General features: G+C 39.1%; 1 protein-coding gene across 5 annotated transcripts in view; it reads left to right on the top strand.

The window, feature by feature from the left end:
• The window catches only part of LOC133536444 (PALM2-AKAP2 fusion protein), a 225,984-nt gene that overhangs the window by 124,100 nt on the left and 89,579 nt on the right, over window positions 1-12,305 (top strand). For 3 of the 5 annotated variants that reach the window (XM_061876971.1, XM_061876968.1, XM_061876970.1), the window contains one exon: window positions 3,372-4,058. The exons of 1 other annotated variant lie outside the window; for it this stretch is intronic. In XM_061876971.1, coding sequence (XP_061732955.1) covers window positions 3,372-4,058 — 687 coding nt within the window. The remainder of the gene's footprint in view (window positions 1-3,371; window positions 4,059-12,305) is intronic. One more of the 5 variants, XM_061876969.1, reaches the window with a different exon arrangement.

The following is a 12,305-nucleotide window of genomic DNA, read 5'->3' as shown; positions in this document are numbered from 1 at the left end:
ATTTCTCACAATAAATATATATTTTTGATGACATGTTTTAAATAGGTTAAAATCCAATCTGCACCTTGTTAGAATATATAACAAATTGGACCAAGCTATATTTCTAACAAAGACATATCATTATTTCTTGTGGATTTTCCAAAACAAAAATTGTAAAAGACTTAAATTTGGTTCTACAGATTTTCTAGATTTGCCAGAATATTTTTTTTCATAAATATTTTTCGGCGAAAAAACAGAAGCTAAAATGAAGAATTAAATAAAAATGTATTTATGATTCTTTACATTAAAAAAATAAATATACTTGAACATTGATTTAAATTGTCAGGAAAGAAGATGAAGGAATTTAAAAGGTAAAAAAGTATATGTGTTTAAAAATCCTACAATCATTTTTAAGGTTGTATTTTTTCTCTAAAATTGTCTTTCTGAAAGTTATAAGAAGCAAAGTAAAACAAATAAATGAATTTATTTAAACAAGTGAAGATCAAAACTTCAAAATACTTTCTTGGATTTTCAAATTCCATTCGAGTTTTGTCTCTCTTAGAATTTAAAAATGTCGAGCAAAGCGAGAACAGCTTGCTAGTAAATAAATAAAATTTAAAAATTAGAGGCAGCTCACTGGTAAAAGCTGCTAATTGAGCTATTTTTAGAACAGGCCAGCGGGCGACTCATCTGGTCCTTACGGCCTACCTGGTGCCCGCGGGCACCGCGTTGGTGACCCCTGATCTATATCATATACATGATATATGTCATATATGATACATATCATAGATATGAAATACACGATATAAATGATGTATCATATTTATCATATATGATATATATGTGATGTGATGTGAATTTTATTTATATAGCGCTTTTCTCTAGTGACTCAAAGCGCTTTACATAGTGAAACCCAATATCCAAGTTACATTTAAACCAGAGTGGGTGGCACAGGGAGCAGGTGGGTAAAGTGTCTTGCCCAAGGACACAATGGCAGTGACTAGGATGGCGGAAGCCGGAATCGAACCTGGAACCTTCAAGTTGCTAGACAGCCACTCTACCAACCGAGCTATGCCGCCCTAATACATACATGGAACGTATAATTTTGGTGTTGTTTACTTAAGTCATTTTGTAGTCTACATCTATATCTCATGTGTGACTGCCATCTACAGGTCACACTTATCATTTCACCATGTACCAAATAATATGATGTATGTGTTGCCTATGGATACAACTGTATTGAAGATGTACAGTAGAGGCCAAAAGTTTGGACACACCTTCTCCTCATTCAATGTATTTTCTTTATGTTCATGACTATTTAGATTGTAGATAGTCACATCAAAACTATGAACGAACACATGTGGAGTTATGTACTTAACTGTCTCGTTGGAAACGCATCTTGGATGCACGTTTTGTCACCCCAGGATGCATGAGGACCAGAAGGACAGGAATAGCAGGTAAGACTTGATTTAATATACAAAAATAAAATAACACTGGTGCAAAACAGGCAAAAAAAGGTGTGCCGAATGCACGGTAAGCTAAGCTAAAACTTAGCATAGAGTCCGAGTCCAAAATGACGTGCCGAGCGCACGAGAAGCTAAGGCGTAACTCAGCACGAGTATTTATAAAGCAGAGAAACCAACGTGAGTGTAAACAACGAATCAAGAAAGAACTGAGATAGAAGGCAGGCTTAAATACTGAGGCAGAAATCAAAACACAGGTGCGTGACAAAAGCAGAGCGGGTGGAACAAATGAGAAACCATGGTAACGAGACAAAACAAGGAAGTGCACAAACCAGGGATCGGAAGAATCCAAAAATAATCAGGAAACAAAAAGGACTCAAACATGAAAACATGTTTTATATTGTAGTTTCTTCAACAAAGCCACACTTTGCTCTGATTACTGCTTTGCACACTCTTGGCATTCTCTCCATGAGTTTCAAGAGGTCGTCACCTGAAATGGTTTTCACTCATGTGTTCATTCATAGTTTTGATGGGACAATCTACAATGTAAATAGTCATGAACATAAAGAAAACACATTAGATGAGGAGAAGGTTTGTACAAACTTTTGGCCTGTACTATATATATATATATACAGAGGGGCAAAAAAGTATTTAGTCAGCCACCGATTGTGCAAGTTCTCCCACTTAAAATGATGACAGAGGTCTGTAATTTTCATCATAGGTACACTTCCACTGTGAGAGACAGAATGCGAAAAAAAAAATCCAGGAATTCACATTATAGGAATTTTAAATAATTTATCAGTAAATTATGGTGGAAATTAAGTATTTGGTCAACCATTCAAAGCTCTCACTGATGGAAGGAGGTTTTGGCTCAAAATCTCACGATACATGGCCCCATTCATTCTTTTCTTAACACGGATCAGTCGTCCTGTCCCCTTAGCAGAAAAACAGCCCCAAAGCATGATGTTTCCACCCCCATGCTTCACAGTAGGTATGGTGTTCATGGGATGCAACTCAGTATTCTTCTTCCTCCAAACACGACGAGTTGAGTTTATACCAAAATGGATACATGGATGATACAGCAGAGGATTGGGAAGAATGTCATGTGGTCAGATGAAACCAAAATAGAACTTTTTGGTATGAACTCAACTCGTCGTGTTTGGAGGAAGAAGAATACTGAGTTGCATCCCGAGAACACCATACCTACTGTGAAGCATGGGGGTGGAAACATCATGTTTTGGGGCTGTTTTTCTGCTAAGGGGACAGGACGATTGATCCGTGTTAAGGAAAGAATGAATGGGGCCATGTATCGTGAGATTTTGAGCCAAAACCTCCTTCCATCAGTGAGAGCTTTGAATGGTTGACCAAATACTTATTTTTCACCATATTTTAGAAATAAACTCTTTAAAATTCCTGGATTTTTTTTTCACATTCTGTCTCTCACAGTTGAAGTGTACCTATGATGAAAATTACAGACCTCTGTCATCATTTTAAGTGGGAGAACTTGCACAATCGGTGGCTGACTAAATACTTTTTTGCCCCATTGTATATATATATATATATATATACATATATATGTATGTATGTATGTATGTATGTATATATATATACATATATATGTATGTATATATATATACATATATATGTATGTATGTATATATATGTATATATATATATGCATGTATGTATGTATGTATGTATATATATATATATATATATATATATATATATATATACATGTGTGTGTGTGTGCGTAGCCTACAGACTAGCAGCATGTCTCCACACTAATCTTTTATCTTTCATCATCATGTCTCCATCTTCACGCTCCACTCCTCCACCTTCGCCACCCTTCCCTCACTCCACCTTCTCCACTTCCCTCACCCCCCACTCCCCACCCCCCTCCCTCCACCTCCTCCACCCTCCTTCTAGCAGCCATGTTTGCGACGGAGATCCAGGTCCAGCGTGACCCTCACAGCGGCCAGCAGTGCGTCCTGTCGGCCAATGGCGTGAGGCCCTCCTCAGAGGCGGGGGCCCGCGGCGTCAAAGTCTACGACGACGGCAGGAAGGTGGTGTACCAAGTCTCCTCCGCTGGTGGTGTGTCCACCAGCTCCATGGAAAACGGCTGGAGCTCCTCCCAGGTGGAGCAGCTCCTCCACGGAGCATCCAGGCCGCTCGGCGACAGCAAGGGTCAGGTGTCGGTGACCCCCGCCGACGGCAAGGATCTGTCCCCGCCCTCCTGCGCCCCGCCATCCATCCCGTCGAGCCCGCCCGCCCGGGTGGAGACGGCGCCCATCACCACGCAGCCCGGCCCCTGGGAGCTAAGCCCCGCCCCCGAGCATCTCCTGGAGGACAGCAGCGAGAGCAGGCGACTGCTGCGCTTGGACGCCACGGCGAAGGCGGAGGTGGTCCTCATCGACGAAGACGACGAGAAGTCTCTGCGGGAGAAGACCGTCACCGACGTGTCCATCCTGGACGGCACGGCCGCCGACCTGGTGTCGGGTCGGCCCGCCACCTCTGAGGCCGCCAGCACGGAACTCTCGTCTGACAGCGCCGCCTCGCCCCCTCGCCACCCCGACGCCAACAAAGCCCCGCCTCCCGGCCTCACACCTGCCACAGGTACAGACAAGAGGAAACGCTGCCAGTGCTGCATAGTCATGTGACTTCTGTGCTGCATAGTCATGTGACTTCTGCTTCCTTTTTATATCACTAGTCTTATTACCCACAATGCCCCTCTTTCTCCCCTCTCTCTCACTGGATGGTTACTAACTGAAGCCCCGCCTTCTTTCTCCTCCTCCAGACTCTAAGTGGCTGCTGCACACACACGCACCCACACGCACACACACACACACACACACACACAAAGTAGAAATAAAAAAGTGTGTGTGTGTGTGCGTGTGTTTGTGTGTGTGTGTGTGTGTGTGTGTGTGAGCAGGACGGAGGCTCCTCCTCGCTGCCTTGCTTCCTTCATGTGCCTCCACACATTCTTTCACATCCTCAGTCTTGATAACCAAAACAAAAAAAGGGCAACGACTTTTATTTTGAAAAGTCAGTCCGAACTTTTATTGCCTAGTTTGCGAGATGCCAGGTTTTCAAGGCAGGTTACACTGTAGTGGGTTCTCTCTTTCTCTCTCTCTCTTCTTCTTCTTTCTCTTAACTTGAGGCTCCTTCCTCATTCAATCGCTTCTTGACTCAGCAGCCAATCAGAAGCCGTGAATCACTGTCGGAACCATCGTCTTCCTCCATAAACTAACGAGCACATTGGAAAATGCCGCCAGTGAAAAGAAACCTGAGCAGAAACTCCAAATATCCAAATAGTTGAATGCGAAAGACAATTTTGAAACGTTTATTCTTGTGTGTCAGGACCACTGCCAGCCCTCGCTACCTTCTCCGACATCCTCTAGGTGCTACACCCACCTCTCATTCCACACACGTTCTTATCTACTTTACTCTACTAGCAACAGATCAATATGTGAGCAATAATATCTTTGTGGTATCTGCACACTGTGGTCCTGCAAATAGTGGCCCCAGCTCTTATTCCCACCTGGGCCCTGTCAGTCCATTGGAACACATAACACATCTGTCCTTTAACACACAACAACTAGTAGATCAAAAGTAAACATCTAGTTTCGAACCATAACTAAGATGACATGTGATTAATAAAAGTGCACCATAACTAAGATGGCATGTGATTTATAAAAGTGCACCATAACTAAGATGCCATGTGATTTATAAAAGTGCACCATAACTAAGATGACATGTGATTTATAAAAGTGCACCATAACTAAGATGACATGTGATCATAAAAGTGCACCATAACTAAGATGACATGTGATCTATAAAAGTGCACCATAACTAAGATGACATGTGATTTATAAAAGTGCACCATAACTAAGATGACATGTGATCCATAAAAGTGCACCATAACTAAGATGACGTGTGATCTATAAAAGTGCACCATAACTAAGATGACATGTGATCCATAAAAGTGCACAATATGTGACGGTTAGCTGGCGTTGTGGCTATGCGGTTGCGTTCTCTCGTTGGTGCAGGCGGAATAGACACAGCGTAAAGGTAAGGAATGATGATTTATTTCTACTACAAGAACAGACTAGGAACAAAAACACTTGCACAAGGCAGTACAGACAAAACAAACAGAACTAGCATGGGAGCTAGAAGGAACTAAAGACGCTAGCATGTAAGCTAGGGAAACAAAGAAAAGGAATAGCTTGGAAGCTAACAAGCACAAAAAGACTTTACCACAATCGGGAATAGCGACGTCACCTGTTTCATCGGACAGCAAACTAGACTGCGAGGATGAGTAACGGAAAAGGCAGGCTTATGTACGGACAGAAATTAGGAGGCAGGTGCGAGTCAAAAACACAAGACAGGTGACACAAATGCGTAGTCATGACAACAGAACAAAACAGGAAGTGCCACCAGGAACTAGGGAAGACAAACGCAAACAAGATGTGATATAAAACAGAACCAAAACCAGAATATGACATGATCCATGTCGCGGATTATTACACCATAACTAAGATGACATGTGATCTATAAAAGTGTCCCATAACTAAGATGACATGTGAACTATAAAAGTGCACCATAACTAAGATGACATGTGAGCTAGAAAAGTCCACCATAACTAAGATAACATGTGATCCATAAAAGTGCACCATAACTAAGATGACATATGATCTATAAAAGTGCACCATAACTAATATGGCATGTGATTTAGAAAAGTGCACCATAACTAAAATGAAATGTGATCTAGAAAAGTGCACCATAACTAAGATGACATGTGAGCTAGAAAAGTGCACCATAACTAAGATAACATGTGATCCATAAAAGTGCACCATAACTAAGATGACATATGATCTATAAAAGTGCACCATAACTAAGATGGCATGTGATCTAGAAAGGTGCACCATAACTAAGATGACATGTGATCTATAAAAGTGCACCATAACTAAGATGACATGTGAGCTAGAAAAGTGCACCATAACTAAGATGACATGTGATCTAGAAAGGTGCACCATAACTAAGATGAAATGTGATCTATAAAAGTGCACCATAACTAAGATGACATGTGAACTAGAAAAGTGCACCATAACTAAGATGACATGTGATCTAGAAAAGTGCACCATAACTAAGATGTCATGTGATCTGTAAAAGTGCACCATAACTAAGATGACATGTGATCTATAAAAGCGCACCATAACTAAGATGACATGTGATTTATAAAAGTGCACCATAACTAAGATGACATGTGATTTATAAAAGCGCACCATAACTAAGATGGCATGTGATTTATAAAAGTGCACCATAACTAAGAAGACATGCGATCTACAAAAGTGCACCATAACTAAGATGACATGTCATCTAGAAAAGTGCACCATAACTAAGATGACATGTGATCTACAAAAGTGCACCATAACTAAGATGACATGTCATCTAGAAAAGTGCACCATAACTAAGATGACATGTGATCTACAAAAGTGCACCATAACTAAGATGACATGTGATTTACAAAAGTGCACCATAACTAAGATGACATGTGATCATCCCAACTGATTATTATTTAGTTTGAGGAGTTGACTTCATATTAAAAGACCAATTCAAGGCTCAGGAAATTCACTTTGTGAGAAGTGAATCTATGAAATATTATTATTACACATAAGTACTTCAACGTATTAGTTCTGTGACCAAACTTTTCACCTAAAATATTTGTATCTCCAATCAATATAGTTGGTGCTGAGCCCCTCAATACAGCACCATTTCAACATGTACCAGGCTTTTTCAAAATAAAACAATATTTAAGTCAGAAATGAAAAACAATACAAAACAATACAATTGTACTACAAGAAACTGCCATATTTTTATGAAGTAATGCAACATTAATGCACAGCATTGACCTTGCAGGACGGACTTCTACAGTGTTTCCCTACAGCAACTTTTCTATATTTTCATGGATAAATGTTCGATGCATGGATATTATTTGAACCCTCTTGGCTAGCGTGGTCTCATTTTGTTTCAGTGTGCTCTTATCTCAAAACACTCTTAAGTTGAGGTACACTGTATATGTTTGAATTGAACTACTATAATAATTTCATTTCTAAAAATGTTCACATCAAAAATCCAATTTTTACTGCGAAAGAGAGAGGTGTCCAAGGAAAGTGATGATTAATTATTAACATCCTTGAAAGAACGACACTTAATCCTTAACTCTGCCATTGGAATGAAGCACACACAAGTTTTTCTTTGGCTGTAATCACCACACAATTGTTCACACAACAAAGATCTGTTGATGCAAAATGTCTTTATATCTTGTAATAACCTTAAAAAGGTCTGAAATGTTTGACTTGTGACAGCAACTACGACAGAAATAGAACAACTTACATAAAACATTCTTATTTATTTGTTGGTTGAGTGGAGCAAGTGCTTTAAAGCTGCCTAGTACTCTCTGCTTTTGAGTAGGCTCCAGTTCAATGAAATCCATGGCATCTGTGGCTCACGTCTGCAGCACTTTTTACATCCGATATTCAAAGTACATCATTGTTTGTGGAAGGACATCATCAAGGGGGAAAGTGCAAAATATAACTAACATGTAAAAAAAGTAAAAGGATATCAAAGACAAACATGATCATAATTATGTCTTAAATATGGACTTCATCTGCTGCTCAACAGGACAAATATAATTGATGTACACTCTAGATCAGGGGTCACCAACCTTTTTGAAACCAAGAGCTACTTCTTGGGTACTGATTAATGCGGAGGGCTACCAGTTTGATACACACTTAAATAAATTGCCAGAAATAGCCAATTTGCTCAAATTACCTTTAATAAATAAATCTATATATATATATTAAAAAAAATGGGTATATCTGTCTGTCATTCCGTCATACATTTTTTTTCCTTTTACGGAAGGTTTTTTGTAGACAATAAATAATAAAATAAACACTTAATTGAACGGTTTAAAAGAGGAGAAAACACGAAAAAAATGACAATTTAATTTTGAAACATAGTTTATCTTCAATTTTGACTCTTTAAAATTCAAAATTCAACGGAAAAAAGAAGAGAAAAACGATCTAATTCGAATCTTTTTGAAAAAAATAAACAAATTATTTATGGAGCATCCTTAGTAATTTTTCCTGATTAAGATTATTTTCAGAATTTTGATTACATGTTTTAAATAAATTAAAATCCAATCTGCATTTTGTTAGAATATGTAACAAATTGGACTAAGCTTTATTTCTAACAAACACAAATCATTATTTCTTGTAGATTTTCCACAACAAAAAAATTTAAAATAAATTCAAAAGACTTTGAAATAAGATTTAAATTGAATTCTAAAGATTTTCTAGATTTGCCAGAATATTTTTTTGGAATTTTAATCATAATAAGTTTGAAGAAACATTTCACAAATATTTTTCGTGGAAAAAACAGAAGCTAAAATGAAAAATTTAATTTAAATTTATTTATTACTCTTTACAATAAAAAAAAAATACTTGAACATTGATTTAAATTGTCAGGAAAGAAGAGGAAGGAATTTAAAAATTTAAAAAGCTATATGTGTTTAAAAATCCTAAAATCATTTTTAAAGTTGTATATATTCTCTAAAATTGTCTTTCTACAAGTTATAAGAAGCAAAGTAGAAAAAATAAATGAATGTATTCAAACAAGTGAAGACCAAGTCTTTAAAATATTTTCTTGGATTTTCAAATTCTATTTGAGTTTTGTCACTCTAAGAATTAAAAATGTCGAGCAAAGCGAGACCAGCTTGCTAGTAAATAAATGCAAATTTAAAAAAATAGAGGCAGCTCACTGGTAAGTGCTGCTATTTGAGCTATTTTTAGAACAGGCCAGCGGGCGACTCATCTGGTCCTTACGGGCTACCTGGTGCCCGCGGGCACCGCGTTGGTGACCCCTAATCTGAAATATTTCATATGATGCATACAGGGAGATATCTTCTATATTTGCATCACTTCTGACCAACTATTTCACTGCCGAACTTGTTTACATGGCAGGAAAGAGTTTGCAGAGACCAGATCTTTAACACATTTGCATGTTTGCCCTTTTAACTGCATGATGTGTTACTTTTATTTCCTTCATGCAAAGTTTTCCAATCTGTGGCAATCTTTCGTTTTCCACTGCAATGGACTGCACATGTTGGACTGTTAAATTGCAATGTGCTGCCATGGTTGTAGTCCTGCAGTATGCTGCCATGGTTGTAGTTCTGCAGTGTGCTGCCATGATTGTAGTCCTCCATGGTTGTAGTCCTGCAGTGTGCTGCCATGATTGTAGTCCTCCATGGTTGTAGTCCTGCAGTGTGCTGCCATGATTGTATTCCTCCATGGTTGTAGTCCTGCAGTGTGCTGCCATGGTTGTAGTCCTTCATGGTTGTAATCCTGCAGTGTGCTGTCATGGTTGTAGTCCTGAAGTGTGCTGCAACAGTTGTAGTCCTGCAGTGTGCTGCCATGGTTGTAGTCCTGCAGTGTGATTGTGTCAGACAGAGAAGACTCCCAGCAACGTGCCCCCCAAATCCAGTAAATACACCAGGGGTGACATTTCCTCCCCACAAAAGGAGCCACTTTCCTACACTTCACATCTTTCTCTCTCTATTCTGCCGAGCACTCACTCCAGTCTCACTCCTCCCATCTCAGATGTTTGTAACCTCTCTGCTCAAATAAAGGCCACTTTTCTCCAAGTCAGACCCCCTGCTGTCTCTTGCTTCTTTCTTTTCCGTCTCTTTTTCTATTTTAACATTCACAATTTCTTTGGCTGCTAAAATAAACAACCACCAACCCTAGCCCTCCTTATAATAATAATAATGATAATATAATGAATGCATTATATCCCTCCTTATAATAATAATAACAATGATATAATGAGTGCAGCACCACTAACGAGCACCTAGTGTAGACATGGACTCTCCTGGCATTTAACTCCTTTGTTCAAGTCATGAAAAGACTAATAAAGCTCATTTTTGCTTGAGCTCACCTCCCGCCTTCGTCTTAGTGTGCTCGTTAAGTCACATCTGCACTGCATGCAAAATGAATAAAGAAGACTTCTCTCTGCAGCCGTCAATGAAAAGAAAGTCCTGTTGTTCTGAGAGCTGAATGAGATATTTCCCAGGATGATTGCAATCATGAGGTGTCTTCATTATGTTGGCTATGAACATTTAAAGGCCTACTGAAACCCACTACCACCGACCACGCAGTCTGATAGTTTATATATCAATGATGAAATATTAACATTGCAACACATGCCAATACGGCCTTTTCGGTTTACTAAATTGCAATTTTAAATTTCCTGCGAAAACGTTTGACGTCTCGGGTCGTAGCGGACATTATTTTTCAGCCCGATCCAAGCTATGCAGTAAGTAGTCTGCTTTAATCGCATAATTACACAGTATTCTGCACATCCGTGTTGCTGAATCGTTTGCAATTTGTTCAATTAATAATGGAGAAGTCAAAGTAGAAAGATGGAGGTGGGAAGCTTTTAGCCTTTAGCCACACAAACACAGCCGGTGTTTCCTTGTTTAAAATTCCCGAAGGCGAAGCTTTACTATGGATCAGAGCGAACATGGATCCAGACCACATGTCAACCGGTAGGTTTCGGTGAGAAAATTGTGGTAATAAGTTTGCTCTTACCGGCGACATCGGTGACATCAGCGGAGCTTCCAGCAGCGTGACTTGCCTCAAAGACACTGGGTCAACACACGCACCCGTGGCCACACCCCTCCGATTTTAAAGGTTCTATTTAATCTCACTAAAACACAATAGGCAAATAAGGGATTTTCCAGAATTATCATAGTAAATGTGTTTAATAACATCCGCAATCGCCTTTTTTATTTTTTTTTCTAGTCCTTCACTCTCACTTTCCTCATCCACTAATCTTTCATCCTCACTCAAATTAATGGGGAAATTGTCGCTTTCTCGGTCCGAATAGGTCTAGCTGCTGCTGGCCATGATTGTAAACAATGTTCAGATGTGAGGAGCTCCACAACCCGTGACATCACGCGCACATCGTCTGCTACTTCCGGTACAGGCAAGGCTTTTTTATTAGCGACCAAAAGTTGCGGACTTTATCGTGGATGTTCTCTACTAAATCCTTTCAGCAAAAATATGGCAATATCGCGAAATGATCAAGTATGACACAAAATAATAAGAAATAAGAAAATATATTTTCTGTAGGCCTTAAAAGGCCTTTTAAGGCCTACTGAAATGAGAAATGAGATGTTCTTATTCAAACGGGGATGACTCTCATTCGGGAATTTTAAACAAGGAAACACCGGCTGTGTTTGTGTGGCTAAAGACTAAAGCTTCCCACCTCCATCTTTCTACTTTGACGTCTCCATTATTAATTGAACAAATTGCAAAAGATTCATCAACACAGATGTCCAGAATACCGTGTAATTATGCGATTAAAGCAGACTACTTATAGCTTGGATCAGGCTGGAAAATAATGTCTGCTACAACCCGAGACGTCAAATGCACGCGTCATCATACGAGTCATCATTCCGCGACGTTTTCAACGCGACACTTCGCGAGAAATTTAAAATTGCAATTTAGTTAATTAAACCGGCCGTATTGGCATGTGTTGCAATGTTAATATTTCATCATTGATATATAAAATATCAGACTGCGTGGTCGGTAGTAGTGGGTTTCAGTAGGCCTTTAAAGATGCTCCAAGACAAGGAAGTGACATCACAGGGCGGTCAAGGAGGATTATGGGGTGCAGAATGGAAATATTCAATCACATTTAATATAGTTTGCATATTTAGCATACTTTTCTCACATTTATATTAATTTTCTCACATCTAACTCACTTATTCTCACTCTTGGCTGATTTTCTTTTATATTT

This window comes from Nerophis ophidion, linkage group LG17, assembly GCF_033978795.1.
Source record: "Nerophis ophidion isolate RoL-2023_Sa linkage group LG17, RoL_Noph_v1.0, whole genome shotgun sequence".
In the NCBI taxonomy this organism is placed as follows: domain Eukaryota; kingdom Metazoa; phylum Chordata; class Actinopteri; order Syngnathiformes; family Syngnathidae; genus Nerophis; species Nerophis ophidion.
Note: the sequence above shows the minus strand (reverse complement) of the source record. Positions and strands in the feature narration are given on the sequence as shown.